The sequence below is a fragment of the Ogataea haglerorum genome, assembly GCF_019207285.1.
Source record: "Ogataea haglerorum isolate 81-453-3 chromosome Unknown 81-453-3_NODE_18_length_154056_cov_99.240163, whole genome shotgun sequence".
NCBI lineage: Eukaryota > Fungi > Ascomycota > Pichiomycetes > Pichiales > Pichiaceae > Ogataea > Ogataea haglerorum.
In genome coordinates, this window is record NW_025065168.1 from 52,044 (window position 1) to 69,049 (window position 17,006).

Sequence of the window (17,006 nt, forward strand, 5' to 3'; positions counted from 1 at the left end):
AACCGTTTTTGCGTGATTGGAGTTGCCCCTTTGGGACAGTTGCCACAGCTGTAGGTATTTCTATCTCGCAACTTTTTTGTGCACGTAAATTTCCTGTCAAATACTTCTAATGGCTTCTATCTGCACAAAGACCCAAAAGCTCAACACCGGCGCCTCCATCCCTTCAATTGCCCTCGGATGCTGGCAGGCGTCGCCAGAGGACACGTACACCTCAGTTCTGGCCGCCTTGAAGGCCGGCTACAGACACATCGACACCGCCCATGTGTACTGCAACGAGGCGGACGTGGGCAGAGCCATCAAGGACTCGGGCGTCCCTAGAGAGTCGCTGTTCATCACCACCAAGCTCTGGAACACCAACCACAGAGACCCATTGTCTGCGCTGAACGGCTCGTTGGAGAGACTCGGCATGGACTACGTCGACCTGTACCTGGTGCACTGGCCTGTTCCCTTTGTCAAGCCTCCACCAGACGCTGAGGAACAGCTGTTCCCGAAGGATCCGAACAACCCTGGAAAACCAGCCCTCGACAAAGACTGGGATTTCGTCAAGACATGGGAGCTGATGCAGCAGCTGCCTAAGGAGAAGGCCCGGGCCGTGGGCGTGTCGAACATGTCCAAGACAAACCTGGAGAAGCTGCTCTCTGCGCCAACCACCAAGGTCGTTCCTGCAGCCAACCAGGTCGAGATGCACCCATACTACCCGCGCCACCAGCTGCTCGAGTACTGCAAGCAGAAAGGCATTGTTGTGGAGGCGTACTCGCCGCTGGGCAGCACTGGCTCGCCGCTGCTCAAGGACGAGGACATCATTGCGCTCGCCGAGAAGAAGGGCATCTCTCCGGCCTGTCTGGTGATCTCGTGGGCGCTGCACAGAGACACTGTGGTGCTGCCAAAGAGCGTGACTCCGTCGCGGATCGAGGCCAACATCAAGGTCGTCGACCTGGACGACGAGACCGCCGACGCCATCTCGGCGCTGTACAAGACCAAGGGCAGACGGATCCTGAACCCGGACTGGGGCGTTCCCGTCTACAACGACGAGGAGGACAACTTTTAGTTTAAGGACGGTCTTTTTCTGATTACGTAACTGAACCCTAGCTCCTTTCTGCATCGCGCAGCTCCACGTAGCTGAGGTAGTACTTCTTTGTCCAGCGCCTCATCTGTTTGCCGTACAGCAGGAACGGGATGATGAACAGGAACGTGCCGAAGTCGATGACGGCCAGCATGATGTATGTGCGGACCGTGCCGAGCGCGTCGATCAGCGGCGAGCAGGCAAACGTGAAAATGCAGCCGATCATGTTGTTGATGAACGCCACGCCCAGCATGCCCTCCAGCACCATTTCCGGGTACGCGTCCATGAGGTAGCCCATGGCGATGTCGCCGGCCGTGGCGAAGCCGAAGCCGATGAAGCCCAGTCCGACGGTGTATGTGACCTTCCAGCTCCAGAGCTTGTCTGTGCCGATGCCGAAGAGCAGCAGCCCCAGCGGCGAGATGATGGCGCCCGGGAACAGGAACCAGAGCCGGAACTCGGCCTCCTGGATGCCGCCGTTGCGCTTGGCTTTCCAGATCACAAACCAGTCCGAGAAGTAGCCCGCGTACAGACACCCGATCAGGGCGCCGATGACGCACGGCAGATTCATCAGCGCAACGCCGGTGTCGGAGTAGTTCCACGGCGCGTCGTAGTACAGGTCGTCCTCTGTGGTGAGGTAGAACGTGAGAAACGCGTCCTGCAGCCCCCAAAGCAGCCCCGACAGCAGCACGGGCGGGAACCAGAACACGCGCAGCATGAGCACGAGCCGTTGCAGGTACTGCTTGGCGCCAAGCCCGACAAGCGACGCCGACGGCGTGATCAGCTGCACGCGCTTCCAGTACGGCAGCCGCGGCTCGCCCGCGCCCGTGCCGTACACGCCGGTGACCTCGATCACGTCGGAGCGGTTGCCAGAGTGCGAGTCGGCAGTTTTGTCGTCCATTTTTTCGCGCTTCTCTCTCGAGTCGATCTGCCCTATGTAGCGCTGTCTGTCGAAGTACGTCTCGTACTGCGTCAGGAACATCACCGCCAGCAGCACGCCCGAGATGATCACGGCGATCCAGCCGACCCACCGGAACGTGGTGTACTGGACCACGAAGCCGGCTATGAAAGGCCCCAGGTAGGTTCCGACAGAGGTAGCCAGGATGTAGACGGTCAGCACTCCGCCGAGCTGGTGCGAAAAGTACATATCCGACAGCGAGAGCTGCACCTGGGCCTCTGCGCAGGCCTCAGACGCGCCAACAAACAGCTGCGACCAGATGGTGTCGCTGGTTGTCTTGGACAGGGCAAACCACACCGCGCCGACGAGGCCGAGCAGTATGCAGATGACGTAGCTGATTTTGCGGCCGTAGAGCGACGAGGCCGGCCCGAGAATCACGGTGGTGAGCCCGATGGACGCGAAGAGCACGCCGGCGCCGGTGTTCATCGAGTCGTACGAGATGCCGTACAGCTCGTTCAGCGAGTCCTGCGTCGAGCCGGCGTCGTTCGACGTGGCCGCCGTGAACCCGGTGATGAACGCCAGAAGCGCGAACTGGTACGCCTTGGTCCAGAACCCCCAGTTGAGCGGGTCGTTGGGCGAGTCCGACGGCTGTGGATGCAGGACGATGCCGTCCTTGGTGGTCTTGACTGTGCTCGACTGGTCCTCCACAGTGACCTGGCCGCGGTCCAGCTGGTGGACTAAAATGTTGATCGTGCCCGGGACAAAGTCTGGATGGTACTTGTCGCTGTACTGGTCCATCGCTGCGCAAGATCTAAGCCGGAAGATTGAAATTCACTTATCTTATAGACATCGCTAATTTTTCTCGAGTCGCGCACGACCACGGTTTTTCCGCGAGGACATGCCAAGTGCGCGGCTAGATAAAGCGGTCTGCGCGCAGCCAGATACGGGGCGAGCAGTTCCTGGGGAAACGCGCGAGCTCGACAGCGGTGACAGACAGCGGCCGCAGGAAGACTGGCGTGCGTTATCTGCGCACGCAGAGCATATCAGGTCTCTCCGTTTGTGACGGGCATCGGTGCCCGGACGCCACACCTTTGCACAGGCGCAAAGAAATAAGTCGACAATTTTACGTCTCTCCGCCACAATGGCAATTGCTCCCAGATACGCCAAGTCCCACGTCTACAACGGCCCTGCCGGCCTCTCGGGCGGCCTCAGACACACCGTCCAGCTGTACCTGGACTACAACTGTCCCTTCTCGGGCAAGCTGTTCCGCAAAATCACCGGTGACGTCATTCCGTTGCTGGAGAAAAAGAACCTGCTCGACAAGTTCAGCTTCGTCTTCATGAACGTGATCCAGCCGTGGCACTACGTCGGCTCCGGCGCGTACCACGAGGTGGCTCTTGCCGTCGCCAAGGTGTACCCGGAGCAGTTCTGGCAGTTTTCCGGCGTGCTCTGGGACAACATCATGACGGACTCTCTTTCGTACGAGAAGACCAAGAAGCAGGTTCTGGCCACGGCGATCGACCTCGCCGCACAGCACCTCGACCACGTCGAGCCAGCAAAGCTGTGGGAGCAGGTCGCCGTCCCGGAGGGCGGCCAGAACCAGCTGCAGAACGACATCAAGTACTTCACCAGATACCACCGCACGGTGGGCGTGCACGTGACGCCGACCGTTTTTGTCGACGGCATGGTCGTGGGCAGCATCGAGAGCTCGACGCAGCCGGAGAAAATCGTGGAAATTCTGGAAAGCCTGCTGGACTAACTACCTCTACGTAGCTGTTTCAAGAGACGCTCTGCAGCGAAGCCCCCGCGCGCGGACAATGCGCACGTTCCCCAAGCGGCCAATGGCGTGCGCATGTGACCTGTCGCCGGCACACCGCACTCTTGCGGGCTGTTCTCCTGTAATATCGAGCACGTCACACCTCGCACCGCGTCCCTAGTGCCATTGTGAGTCGCAAATGGCAACAGGAAAACAATACACGCCGCGAACGCGTCCGCGCACAAAATTATTTCCCTTTAAAATCCACCTGATCTTTCCCTGTTCCTTAGCCAACAGCTCTTTCACGATGAAACAGGAGCTTTTGCCGCCAGCAACGATCATCAGCCCGGTCAACAAGTCCTTCGAGCTGAAAACACCTCCGCACTCGGTCGTCAGACACGGCCCCGTCAAGTCCCACGACACGCGCTCCGCCCTCCGAACAAACGGCCTGCTGTCGCCAGAGTTCTCGTCGCCGCAGGTGACCCGCGGCGCGGACGACGACTACGACGACGACGACGAGTACGACGAGCCCGGCTTCTCCAGAAAACGCAAGCTGCACTCGTCTCCGCCGCCGCCGCCCAAGTTTGCGCAGCCCGAGGGTGCCGCAAAAAGCCGCGCCCCGAACAAGACCAGACGGCTCAAGGGCCCGCAGAACATCGAGATACCGGACCCGGAGGACATGCCGCCCGTGACCTTCGACTCGCACGAGAAACCGCCATTTTCGTACGCCTCTCTGATCGGCATGGCCATTCTGCGCGCGCCGGGCCGCAAACTCACGCTGTCGCAAATATACCAGTGGATCTCGGATAACTTCAAGTACTACAAGAAAGGCGAGGTGGGCTGGCAGAACTCCATCCGCCACAACCTCTCGCTCAACAAGTCGTTCGCCAAGACAGAGAAGTCCAAGGACGGCAAGGGCCACTTCTGGAAGATTGTGGACGGGTACGAGTACCAGTTTTGCAATATCAAGAATTTCGAAAAAATGATGGCTGCCGGGAAACTCAAGCGCTCGAGAGACTCCCACCCGCAGCCGGCCGCCAAGTCGCTATCGTACACGCCGCAGACGTCGCACCGTCACCCGCAGTCGCCCGAGCTGCCACTCAAACGGGCCAACACCGACCCGTACCACGTGGACTTCGACCGACAACACCCCGCTGGTCCTCTGGGCTCCATCCCCGAGCTCGTGGCCCCGTCGTCCTCGTGGAAGGCTGCGGCCGCGGGAGAGCATATCGTCTTCAAAGAGACCCAGATGTCGCCCGAACAGTCTTTCCTGCAGGAGTCGCCCGGCGGGCCCATCTTCGCGGCCCGCTCGCTGCCGTTCACGTCCTCATTCAGCTGCAAGTCCACGCTCGAGCTCTCTCCAATCAAGTCCGGCGAAACAGGACCCTTGCTCGAACCGCTCACGCCCAAACAGAACAGCTCGCTCAACACGTTGCAGAAGTCGCAGTATCAGTACGACCAGCTTCTGCTGTCGAAGTTCCGGTCGCCCACGAGCGTGCTCAAGACGCCCAACCTGTCGGCCTCCAAAAAGCTCTGGACCTCGCCGTCCTATCTCGACGACTTCTATACCTCGCCCAGCACCGGCCGCGGAGCAGACGAGGACGCCGTATACGGCTCGCCCCTGGCGCCGGTCAAGAAACGCAAGACCGGTTCCTCCTCGCGGTACTCTGCGAACGAGATCTTCGGCATCGACATCTGCAAGATCCACCACGACGATTGAAGCTGCGGCCACGTGACGTAGCGTATGTATATTAGATTTATCCTCCATTCTATCGTTTTTCGCTGTTTTGGTGCACCAGCTGCGGGTTCTCCTCGTACTCCGCCTTCGTCACCCACATCTGCTTGAACACGCTCAGACTCGCCAGGATCGACCCGCCGACGAAACAGCTCGCGCGTCGCTCCGGCGACGCGTATATCTTGAGCCGCAACTCAGGGTCCTCGAGCTTCATCTCCTCCAGCAGCCGCACGCCGTAGTTCCGGAACATCGTCGACCCGCCCGCCAAAATGATGTTCTCGAAAAGCTGCGGCCGCAGGTCGTAGTTGGTCTTCCGCACAGAGTTCACCACCGCCTGGTGCACCGGCACCTCCTCGACGCCAAACTTCTCCGGCTGGAAGTACAGCTCCGTCGGCTGCCACAGCGTCTGCCCGGCAACCCGCACCATCTTGCCGTCCGGCAGCGGGAACTCCTTGCGCTCCTCGGCAGCAGCAGGCCCCTTGGCGTGCTGCTCCGCCGGCTTCGGGTTCACGTGACACAGCCGCTCCTTCAGACTGCGCACGAGCTCAAACTCGGACGAGGTCGAGAGAAAGTACCCGCTCTTCATCAGCTCGCCCTGCACAAGCCGCGTGATGTCTCTGCCGCCAAAGTTGAGCCGCTTGATAGTGCCCGGAACCGAGAACCCGTCGTAGATCGGCACCACCGTCGTGACTCCGTCGCCAGAGTCCAGCACCGTCCCCGTGGTCCGTCCCGACGAGTACAGCGACAAAACTGCCGGCATCGCCACGTACAGCGCAGGAAAATTGAACGTCTCGAAAACAAGCTCCGCCAGCCGGTCTCTGTTCTTGCTGGGGTTCAACGGATGCTCGCTCACCAAGAGCGGATGCTGATTGGTCTTGGCCTCCAGTTGCTGCACCACGTCGCTCCACACAAGCTCGAGAGACTCCCAGTCGTCGACAATGCCGTTTGCCAGCGGGTATTTGAGCTTCAGCAGCCCGCGGAGCTGCTGCGCGCGCGACCCTATAAATGTGTCTGTCTGCGAGATGGCCGACGGCATGATCTTGTTGTACTTGGGGCGGCCGACGAGGTTCGAGTGGTTGATCTTGGGCTTCTCGTCGCCCGCAAAGCCGGCGCGGATCGTCCCCGAGCCGTTGTCTATGACGATCGGCTGGTTGTAGACAAACTCCATGAAAATGTAAATAAATGAATAAAAATAATTATTAGTAGTGCATTCAGATACAGTAATATCTATCGCCGAAGTCTCCCAGACCAGGAACAACAAACTTCTTCTCGTCCAGAGCCTGGTCAATCATTCCGGTGATGACCTTGATTTTCGGGAATTTCTTCTTGAACACCTCGATGCCCTCCGGACTGGCCAGCACGTTCAGGAACAGGATCCGCTCCTCTTTCACGCCTTTCTGCAGCAGCACGTCCACAGCCATCGACGCAGAGCCACCTGTGGCAAGCAGCGGGTCCAGCAAGAACACGTATCTCTCCGGAATGTCCTCTGGAAGCTTGACGTAGAAAAGTTTCGGAGTGGCCGTTTCCTCGTCTCTCTGAATCAAAATCTTGCCCAATCTCACAGACCGACAGCAGTCTCTAAGACCCTGCTCCATGCTCTCTCCCGCTCTGATAATGGAGACGCCGCAGATCTTGCCCTGGAATTTGTGGCCGTCGTACGCGACTCCCAAGGGAGTGTGAATCTGGCAGGGCTCGACCGGCAGCTGATTAAGACCTTCTTCCACCAGAAGCCGGATGATTCTATCGGAGTAGAAGATAAAATCTCCTCTGCGTGTGTTTCTGTCACGGATGATCGTGTACAGACACTTCAGCTGGTTGGTCTGCGGAAGCATAATGACATTTTCGTACTGCGACATGATAATTGTTGGGTGTATAAAAATTAAATAAACGGTGAAGTTTAATTTTTCGCTTATCTATAGGAAGTTCAAACTCATCTCGTAGCCAATTTTTTTGCGCACCGAAAGAAGTTGTTGTTTTAGGTCGAAATTAGGCACCTGGCGCGAACAAAGCTTCTGGGTCGCGGCAAGCGTCTCGTCGTCTGCCTCCTTCTCAAACTCGTTCAGAACCTTGATAAGCTCCACCAACTCCTCGTTCTTTAGCACCCTCTTCTCCAAGTAAGGCTCTATCAGTAGCACTAGCGATATCTTGTACTGTTTGGGCAGATACCTAAAGTTCAACAGCTGAAAAAGAAGTCTGAAATTGGGCGGGTCTTTCTTTTGTAGGAACTCGTCCAGGATAGCCAGCGGACTTAGTGCTTGTCGCAGAGCGGGCTCCGAGATCTCGTTAGACCGAATCTTCGCTATCAAAGTCTCGTCTTCCAGCTCCCCCGCAAGAATCTTTTCGAAAATTTCCCATGCAAGCTTCGTCAATCGCGTATAGTCCCCTGCCTCAGTGTAGCAGTATAGAGCCTCGTACAGATACCCCATTGTAGCCAATCTTGCACCCTGGATTTTGTATATTTTCACTGCAGTTTGGTGCAGCTTGAGCTTGGCGCAGATCGAGAGACACCACTCCAGGTCATCATTGCTCGTGATGTGGTATCTGGGAAGAAGCTCGGAAACGATCTCCCTTGAGTTCGAGTTGTTGATAAGAATCAAAATTCCGATACCAATAGGAAACAGCTGGCGATGCGTCAGATATGAAAAGGACAAATTCTCCAGCATCTGGTCAATGGTCGACGTAAGAGACGCCTCTGTAAACGACACAACGGACGAGTATCCTTTCAAAAGACCAGCAGAGGTCATCAGAACTACCACGAACGTGGCAATGGACTTGTCGAGCAGCTCAATCGAGCTGATCACAGACAGATACTTTCCCTGCAACAGCTCAATGCACATGGTTTCCCACGACTGGGTGGTTTCAGGTGGGTATTTATCAATAGCCACCTGGAGATACTCATCTAAAAGCTCCATGGACGGCAGCTGGTAAAGATAATGTGCATAGAATGCTTCATACCATGTGCTGGAGGCCTCTAGTATACTATTTGAAGACCCGGACATAATGGTGATAAGCTCGGACACCTCTGACGCCAGTCCGGCCTCGGAGAAACTCAGCGACTTGACTCTCTCGCGCAGCTCGACCATCATTTGCTTCCACACCAGAAACTCCTTAGGATCGACAGAAAACCTTAGCATATCGTAGGACTCCAGAAGGTTCTTGAAATCGGTCAGCACGTGGAACAAGTTGGCATCTATGTGTTCCAAATCGGTCCACTTGCTCTTGTCCAGCGCTTCCAAGGCCTCTTTGAAAAAACCGCGGAGCAGGAGCTTCTTCATGTACGTCGACCAAAACAGGAAGTTTTTGTAAGGGTGTTCAAAGCTCATCACCTCTTCGAAAAGCTCGTCGTCCGGCTGTATATCGGCGCGATTGACCCAGACCGAAAGCAAGGCGATTCTCTCTTCCTTGTTGGAGAAATGCACAGCATTCAGTAAGTTGAGGACGTTGAGAATCTCCTCATAGTTAAAAATGAAAGTCTCTTCGAAATTAGGATCAAGCTTGGACTTGATGGAGATTAAGCTCTTGAGGTTTTCTACCATGGCCGTGATAATGGACTGTAACGTCTGTTTTTTCTCTCGACGATTCTCTTCAATTTTGCTTAACACACCGAATGTCATGTCTTCGTCGTCGTCGCTGAAATGCTTGTATGCTTGGTTCGTCAGGAGTGGCTCAAAAGTGCGGTAAGTTTTGGTAAGAAAATGGATGTACTCCTCAGAAGTGTCTATATTTGAGGGTATGTCAAATGGATATAGCTTCCGCTCACGGTCGTTCAAAGGTTCCATCTTGTCTTCGTCTCGGGACGCCAAAAACAGCATTCCATTGTCGTGCGCCTTGTCCAGCGAGAACTGCAGAGTCCGTCCATTTTTCAGCCAGCTGAGATCACTTTTAGCGATGGGGGCGTCATCATAGGGCAGTCTTGTGATTGGCAATTGTGTCTGTGGATCAATTTCAATCTCAGAGTCCAAATCGTCCGGTTCAGCAGCCTGCGTCCCGCCATTCGGTTTTATGAGTGACATGGTAGAAAAGCTAAATAAACAATCAAAATTTTAAATCTTTCAAAGTTGGCGGTGAAAAAGATTAAAAAAAATATTCAGACCAGAGATTCAGGGTGTCCATACTCAGATGAGCTGGAAAGAGATTCGAACCACGGAGGGAATCACAAGATTTCTGAGAAATCAAAAATGTCCGATCTCGGATGTTTGCACGGTCTCTGAAAAATTGCTCGAGAATGACGAACCAGTGGCTCTTCCTGACAAAGAGAGGTTTATTTTCGAATTGGTCTGTGATCGGCTGGGACAGACCAAGAACAGAGAGTACAGGACCAGCAGGGAATTCTGGGAGCTTTTCCAGAAAGTCTGGCTAGCATTCGATGCAACAGAGTCACTGAAATCAACGAGAATCAAGTGCATTAATAGAATTCGATTCAATGATCTGGTGGTATCCATGTTGAGCGACGTGGAATTTGAGAACGACATTGAATTCCTCGTCATTTTTGTCAACTCGGTGAATCTAGTGATGAATGAACTCCGACTGTCATTTTCTTCCGACACAAATGTCGAAATGGTTGCAAGACTTTTGGACCTTGCGCTCAAGACGAAGCAGGACTCGTGCATTAAACTAGCTTACCGGCTTTTCAAGATGGCCAACACCACCACTCTTCACTACAGTAAGAAAAATGCTGCTTATTTTTGCGCCGAGTGTCTTCCCAGCCTTTTGTGTCTCATGAACTCCAATGAAGCTCAGCTACTGGAAGGCATGTTGAGAGAGGTGCTACTGCGAAGAGACGCAATTCCGGACCTGAAGGAGAATATTGGATTTTTCTGCAATTCAGCATACGTTAAAAGAATAGAAGGGTCGTCGGTGGCCGAGCTTTTCCAAAGAATAGCAGGAAGACTTGCAGTCAGCGATGTGGAACAAATTTATATGGAGATTGTTTCAAAGTTTCCGGACGTGAAAGTGGATTTGCTAAGGAGAATTGTGGCAATGAACAAGGTTTTGTCAGCCAGGTTCCTCACGGATCTAGTTGAGTCCAGTAATTTGAACCTGGAAATCCTGCAATTTGCAATCAACAAAAATGTTGATGTCGGTCTTCACTACTCGAGCAAGATTTTTGAGCTGGCCAGCACTGGCTTCGACGAACAGAAGTTCCAACTACTCTCTACTCTGCTAGATGTTTATGCGAAAGCTCGTGAAATTGATGAATTTTTCGATCTCTGGCTAAAGAACTGCCACCCGAAATCTGTTCTAATCTCCGATCAGTTTGTGACGCAGGTCTCGCAAGTCATAGTTGACCTATCCCAGAAGCAAATCATTGCCCTGATCGGCAAATATGTCGAGACTTTTGAAGATAGCGAGTGGAACGCGGTTCTTCTTTCTGCAATCGCGAAATGTCTTCTTTCGAGTGTTACCGGATCCACTCATGTGGCCGTCACCAAAACACTACAGCAGACCGTGCAGGAGGCCAAACCGCTTTTTCTCCGAGTCCTGGATCGCAAGGTAGGTAATGCCCACTATTGGAAGCTTGCGACGATGATTCTCATGATATACGACGTCGAGCCTGACTTACCATCCGGCGAGCTTGATGAGTACTACTTTGCATATCTTCGTCTCTGCGAGCGCAATTTATCACACCGCAACGAAGCACAAGTGAGCCAATTTATCAACCACTATATAAAGTCCGACCTCAGCTTCAAGCGTGTGATTTTCAAACGATGGTTTGTTCTCATGAATGCGATGCTTGATAAGCAGCAGCTCAGAACTCTCGTTGAAGAATATTTGAGAGTCGAAAGAGAGCCGGTTAAGGTGCTTTCCAATGGCGTCTTGCACGAGCAGATCAATCTCGTGAGAGAAATAATCAACTACATCGTCCATCATTTCAGTGAAGATCCCGAAAATATGGCACGGTGCACAGAGCAAATTCCAGTTTACTGTTACTCGCGCGCTCAGAGAGAACATGCTTTGGATGCACTGGTTTCTGTGCCATCTGAAGCCTCCTTGGCTTCGATACTGATGCTTTTGAGCCAGCCCACTTTGAGATCCAAGCTGGAGTCCAACCTCGACGTTCTGATTACGTTTGTGGACTTGTCCGACGACCATAGGCGGATGGATATAGCGGAGAAGATTTTTGATGCTCATCTTCGTCAAGGGTCTTCATTTGTATGCGACGCCGAAAAGGAACTTCAGAGCAAGAGTCTCAAAACGGCGCTGTGTCTGCTGAGAGCAGAGCGCAAAGTGGGGAAACTAAACGCTCAGCTGTTTGAGGCCACAGTCAAGAGGTGTGTCGACAGTCTTTCAACAGACACTCGATCTTTGGACTTTTTGGTGGAGCTGAAAAGCTGGAACAGGGAAGCGGACCCGTCTATCAAACCAGTCATCAGGGAGCTGGGCGCCAACTGTGACGAAGTAACCTCAGCAAAGCTTTTCTCGCTGGTGTGCCAGCTGAAAAATACCTACAGCCCAGCCTACGTGCTTGCCCTGTACATGAATCTGAAGGACTCGAGTGAAGTGATCGATTCACTAAGAACATACTTACGAGAGCTTGGTTTCGAGCAGATTTCTGCTCTGTGGATGTGGGCTTTGGAGAGCGACGAGCTTTGCAGCAAACTGTGCTCCCTGATAGGCCTATTCTTGCAGATACAGACCTCTGGAAATCAGTACGCCCAGAGACTGGCGATAGCTTCGGTTTCTAAGCTCCTGGATTTGCAGCTTTCCACGAAAGACATGCTGTATGTGGCACAGGTTCTCAAACAGGTATTGAGTTCTTCGCACTGGATGCTGACACAGTACACCGTGGAGCTCATCATCACTTTCGTCAACCGAGTCACGAAACAACTCCTGGATTTCGAGGGATCTCCAGACGACAGACAAGCTCTCTTTGCTCAGAACTGTCAATTATTATCGAATGTCCTGCTCTTCCAACGGTTTAGATTTTCAAACAGACAGCACTTGATAACGCTGTCTTTCATCCCATTGATGGAGTGCCTTTTCAAGCTGAAAATGGATGCGTCTGCTGGACTGGCATACCAGCGTCTCGTTGGAAACCTGTGCGAAATCTCGGCCTCTTCGGTGACTAATGCTGAAACCGAGTCATCTCTCACGAGTGCCGTCTCATATATGAAATTCCAGCTGCGAAAGTTTGCTTCCTTGTTGATCATGAACTATGTCAAGTTCTACCTCATTTATAGACTAGATCCTGCTACCAAGGAAGCACTGGAGGGCAGCATGTTTGTGATTTTCGATCTCTTGACAATTAACGAACTGAACTACATCAACCTGAGTCTTGATTCGCAAGCGAGAGTGGTTTACAAAACTCTCTTTGACGACTACAAGAAGTTTGGTAAATGGAGAGAGGAGTGACTCTGTCCTGGTAATAGAGGTGTGGAAATAAAAAAAATAATTTATTCTTTCAGTATGGTGGAAATCACGGAACTAGACCAGAAAACCGACCAGCTCATCAGCGAATGGGAGAAAAGACGGTATGTTCCCAAAGATGGGGATCCGGACTTGCCTCCGCAGCTTTCAGAGCTCGCCAACAAGCCCACGGAAGAAGTTATGGCCGACTTGAACAGACTGCCTCTGTTCATGACAGAACTCGATGAATCTGACGGTGCCGGTGGCGAAAACTTACACGTTGAGGCCCTGAAGGCTCTCGCGTACGAAGGTGAGCCCGATGAGATTGCTACGAATTTCAAAAACCAGGGAAACGACTGCTACAAGGCCAAGCAGTATAAGAATGCCGTGGAATATTACACAAAGGGACTCGAAGTTGGTTGTAATGTGGACGAGATCAACGCAGCCCTGTACCTTAACAGAGCGGCCTGCAACTTGGAGCTGAAGAACTACCGCAGATGTATCAACGACGCCAAGGAGTGTCTCAAGATCCAGCCCAAGAACGTCAAAGCCCTGTTCCGTGCTGCCAAAGCTTTTCTTGCTATCGAGAAGTACGACGAGGCCGAGCAAATTCTGCAGTACGCCTCCTCTTTGGACAACGCGTCGCCTGCTTTCAAGTCGCTAAACAAGCAGCTTGAAGACAGACGTAGTCTGCTACGCAAGCTGGAGGAGAAGAGACGTCGGGAGGAGGAGGCCGAAGAACGCAAAAAGAACAACCTCAGACAAGCCATAGTAGTGCGAAATTTCCTCAGCGTCTCTAGTGCCGAGCCTGCAGAGCTCCCCGCAGGAACGCAGATCCATCTGGAGGACCCGGAAGACATAGAGACACAGCTGATTATCCCCACGATGGTTCTGTATCCGACTACAGACGAGTTTGACTTTGTCAACGAGGTCAGCGAGCTTTCTACGCCTGGAGAGCTGGTAGAACTGGTGATGGACCGCCCTGATTCCTACTTTGAGGATCCAAAGCATAAGAATTTCAGACAGATGGAAGCATACATGGAGACAGAGAGCGGCGGTTTGATCAAGGCCGGGAAGAAGGTGGCGTTCAACGCGATCCTCTCTGCGGCATCTCCGCGCGTGCCGCTGTTCGACAACATGATGCGGATCTACTTTGTGCCGAAAGCGGACTCCAAAACGTGGATCTCGAAATGGAGCAAGGAGGCAGCTCTGAAGAAAAGACGATAATTAGAAAAAATTCAGTAAAATAATTTTTTTTGTAAATATAAAATGGCCTCTGTGAAAAGGCAGCGTCCAGCAGACGGGCTTGCAGTCACACAGAAAGTGTTCGTGCGGTCCCGCAATGGCGGTGCCCTGAAGATTGTCCGTGAGCATTACTTGAGAGACGACATCCCGTGCTCTAGCGTCTGTTGCGACGATTGCGAGGAATACTACAGGCCTTCTCCTGATGGCCAGCCCAGCGAGCCAATTTTGAGCGGCGAGCCCCTGGAGATCACGAAAAACGGCATTGGAAGACACTACCTGATCCTGGACACGAACGTGGTTCTGAACGCCATAGATCTGCTCGAAAGCGACAAGGTGTTCTACGACGTGATCGTTCCGCAAACAGTGCTGGAAGAGGTGCGAAACCGCAGCTATCCTATATACATGCGTCTCCGGGCGCTGTGCAAGAACGACGACAAACGGTTTGTGGTGTTCCACAACGAGTTCAAGGCCGACTCGTTTGTTGCGCGCGAGAAAGGCGAGTCAGCACAGGATTACAACGATAGACTGATCAGAAAGTGCGCCTTGTTCTACAGCCAGCATTTGGGAAAACACAGCATCTCGGTCGTGCTACTGACCAGCGACAAGAATAACATCGAAAAAGCCGTCAACGAGGGAATAAGAGCCATGTCGTTGCACAGCTACGTTTCTCTGTTACCCAATTGCAACGAGCTCGAGGACATGTTGCCATCCAACGAGACGTTCTCGCGTCAGCTCACGGAGATCAGCTACCAGGAGTACTACTCGCCTGCGCGTCTCATGGGCGGGATCAAGAACGGGACCCTGTACCAGGGCACAATCAACATCTCGTCGTATAATTTCCTGGAAGGCTCGATTTCGGTGCCGTCGATGCCGAAACCGCTGCTCATTCTGGGCAGAGAGAACCTGAACCGGAGTTTCAATGGTGACACCGTCGTGGTGGAACTGTTGCCGAAGCACAAGTGGAAAAAGCCGTCTACAGAGATCGTCGACGAGGAGACCATCAACAGCAACGGACTCGGCGACGAGGATGAGGACGAGGTGGTGATTTCTGACCAGGAGCGGCGGCTGCTTGCCGAGCACGCGGTGGCTGCCCAGGGCGAGGACCAGAAGGTGATTCCGACCGCGCGAGTCGTGGGCATTGTGAAGCGGAGCTGGCGGCTGTATGTTGGGCAGCTGGCCCCGAACTCTGCCTCCAAAGACCAAGCTGGTGGCAACGCTGCGAAGTCGTGTTTTGTCATCCTGATGGACCGGTCGCTGCCAAAGGTGCGCATCCGCACCAGGCGGGCCCGCGAGCTGCAGGGAAAGCGGATCGTCGTGGCGGTCGACTCGTGGAGCCCCACCTCGAAGTATCCGGACGGCCATTTTGTGCGTGTTCTGGGCGACATCGAGGACAAGGACGCGGAGCAGGAGGCGCTTCTTCTGGAGCACGACGTGGAGTACAGGCCGTTTTCGAAGAACGTTCTGGACTGTCTGCCCAAGGAGGGCCACGACTGGAAGGTGCCGGAGAAGCTCGACAACGGCGACCCGCAGCTGGCGCAAAGACGCGACCTCAGAGAGAAACTCGTGTGCTCGATCGACCCGCCGGGCTGTGTGGACATCGACGATGCGTTGCACGCTCAGCGACTGCCTAACGGGAACTACGAGGTGGGCGTGCACATTGCGGACGTGACGCACTTTGTGAAGCCCGGAACGGCGCTGGACCAGGAGGGAGCCTCCAGGGCCACGTCTGTGTACCTGGTGGACAAAAGAATCGACATGTTGCCGATGCTGCTGGGCACGGACCTGTGTTCGCTGAAACCGTACGTGGACCGGTTTGCGTTCACTGTTCTGTGGGAAATGGACGAGGACGCGAATATTGTGCGCGTGGACTACTTCAAGTCGATCATTCGGTCGAAGGAAGCGTTTGCGTACGAGCAGGCGCAGCTGCGGATGGACGATCCGGCGCAGCAGGACGAACTGACCAAAGGTATGCGGATTTTGCTGCAGCTGTCGAAAAAACTCAAGCAAAAGAGACTGGACGCCGGCGCGTTGAACCTCGCGTCGCCGGAGGTGAAGGTGCACATGGACAGCGAGACGTCGGACCCGGGCGAGGTGGAGGTGAAAAAACTCGTCGAGGCCAACTCGCTCGTGGAAGAATTTATGCTTCTGGCCAACATTTCTGTGGCCAAGAAAATCTACGACGAGTTCCCGCAGGTGGCCATGCTCAGACGCCACGCGGCGCCGCCGGCCACCAACTTTGAGGTTCTGAACGACATGTTGCGCGTGCGCAAGGGAATGTCCATCTCTCTGGAAAGCTCCAAGGCCCTGGCAGACTCGCTTGATAGGTGTGTGGACCCGCAGGACCCGTACTTTAACACTCTGCTGAGGATTATGGCCACGCGGTGCATGATGGCCGCCGAGTACTTCTCTGCCGGAAACTACGGCTACGAGGATTTCCGCCACTACGGTCTTGCTACCGAGATCTACACCCACTTCACCTCTCCAATTAGACGGTACTGCGACGTCGTTGTGCACAGACAGCTTGCGGCGGCTATTGGCTACGAGCCGTTGCACCCGCTGCACAGAGACAAGGCCAAGATGGACCTGGTGGTGAAGAATATCAACAAGAGACACAGAAACGCACAGTTTGCTGGACGGGCCAGTATTGAGTACTACGTCGGACAGGTGATGAAGAACGCGCAGAGTACGCACGAGGGATACGTGATCAAGGTGTTCTCGAACGGAATTGTTGTTCTGGTGCCGAAGTTTGGCGTCGAGAGTCTGATCAAGCTCGAAAGTCTTGGAGACATCAGGACGAGCCGTTTTGACGAGGACCTTTACAAACTGACTTTCACAGATAAGAGCGGCAGCGAGCGTCAGGTGAGCGTGTTTGACCGCGTCCAGGTGTCTGTCACGTCGCAGCTGGACGAGATGACCGGCAAGAGAAAAGCGCTGCTGCTGCTGGCGTAAGTAGAGATAATCGATG

General features: G+C 54.0%; 8 protein-coding genes across 8 annotated transcripts; 6 read left to right on the top strand and 2 right to left on the bottom strand.

Annotated features, from left to right (window-relative positions):
- Positions 1-109: 109 nt before the first annotated feature.
- Positions 110-1,048, top strand: KL911_005045 (uncharacterized protein; the record flags this gene model as incomplete). The annotated part of the gene is made up of 1 exon (XM_043200404.1): positions 110-1,048. The coding sequence occupies one exon, from the start codon at positions 110-112 to the stop codon at positions 1,046-1,048; it is 939 nt and encodes a 312-aa protein (XP_043052190.1).
- Positions 1,049-1,179: 131 nt separating this feature from the next.
- On the top strand, positions 1,180-2,699 carry KL911_005046 (uncharacterized protein; the record flags this gene model as incomplete). The annotated part of the gene is made up of 2 exons (XM_043200405.1): positions 1,180-1,191; positions 1,254-2,699. 2 exons carry the CDS (start codon positions 1,180-1,182, stop codon positions 2,697-2,699), a joined length of 1,458 nt encoding a protein of 485 aa, XP_043052191.1.
- Positions 2,700-3,099: 400 nt separating this feature from the next.
- KL911_005047 (uncharacterized protein) lies at positions 3,100-5,434 on the top strand (the record flags this gene model as incomplete). The annotated part of the gene is made up of 2 exons (XM_043200406.1): positions 3,100-3,687; positions 4,073-5,434. 2 exons carry the CDS (start codon positions 3,100-3,102, stop codon positions 5,432-5,434), a joined length of 1,950 nt encoding a protein of 649 aa, XP_043052192.1.
- A 49-nt stretch (positions 5,435-5,483) lies between these two features.
- On the bottom strand, positions 5,484-7,305 carry KL911_005048 (uncharacterized protein; the record flags this gene model as incomplete). Its single annotated transcript, XM_043200407.1, has 2 exons — positions 5,484-6,583; positions 6,669-7,305. 2 exons carry the CDS (start codon positions 7,303-7,305, stop codon positions 5,484-5,486), a joined length of 1,737 nt encoding a protein of 578 aa, XP_043052193.1.
- Positions 7,306-7,362: 57 nt separating this feature from the next.
- On the bottom strand, positions 7,363-9,462 carry KL911_005049 (uncharacterized protein; the record flags this gene model as incomplete). The annotated part of the gene is made up of 1 exon (XM_043200408.1): positions 7,363-9,462. The coding sequence occupies one exon, from the start codon at positions 9,460-9,462 to the stop codon at positions 7,363-7,365; it is 2,100 nt and encodes a 699-aa protein (XP_043052194.1).
- Positions 9,463-9,568: 106 nt separating this feature from the next.
- KL911_005050 (uncharacterized protein) lies at positions 9,569-12,802 on the top strand (the record flags this gene model as incomplete). Its single annotated transcript, XM_043200410.1, has 1 exon — positions 9,569-12,802. One exon carries the CDS (start codon positions 9,569-9,571, stop codon positions 12,800-12,802), a length of 3,234 nt encoding a protein of 1,077 aa, XP_043052195.1.
- A 54-nt stretch (positions 12,803-12,856) lies between these two features.
- On the top strand, positions 12,857-14,023 carry KL911_005051 (uncharacterized protein; the record flags this gene model as incomplete). Its single annotated transcript, XM_043200411.1, has 1 exon — positions 12,857-14,023. The coding sequence occupies one exon, from the start codon at positions 12,857-12,859 to the stop codon at positions 14,021-14,023; it is 1,167 nt and encodes a 388-aa protein (XP_043052196.1).
- A 42-nt stretch (positions 14,024-14,065) lies between these two features.
- Positions 14,066-16,990, top strand: KL911_005052 (uncharacterized protein; the record flags this gene model as incomplete). The annotated part of the gene is made up of 1 exon (XM_043200412.1): positions 14,066-16,990. One exon carries the CDS (start codon positions 14,066-14,068, stop codon positions 16,988-16,990), a length of 2,925 nt encoding a protein of 974 aa, XP_043052197.1.
- Between the last annotated feature and the right edge of the window lie 16 nt (positions 16,991-17,006).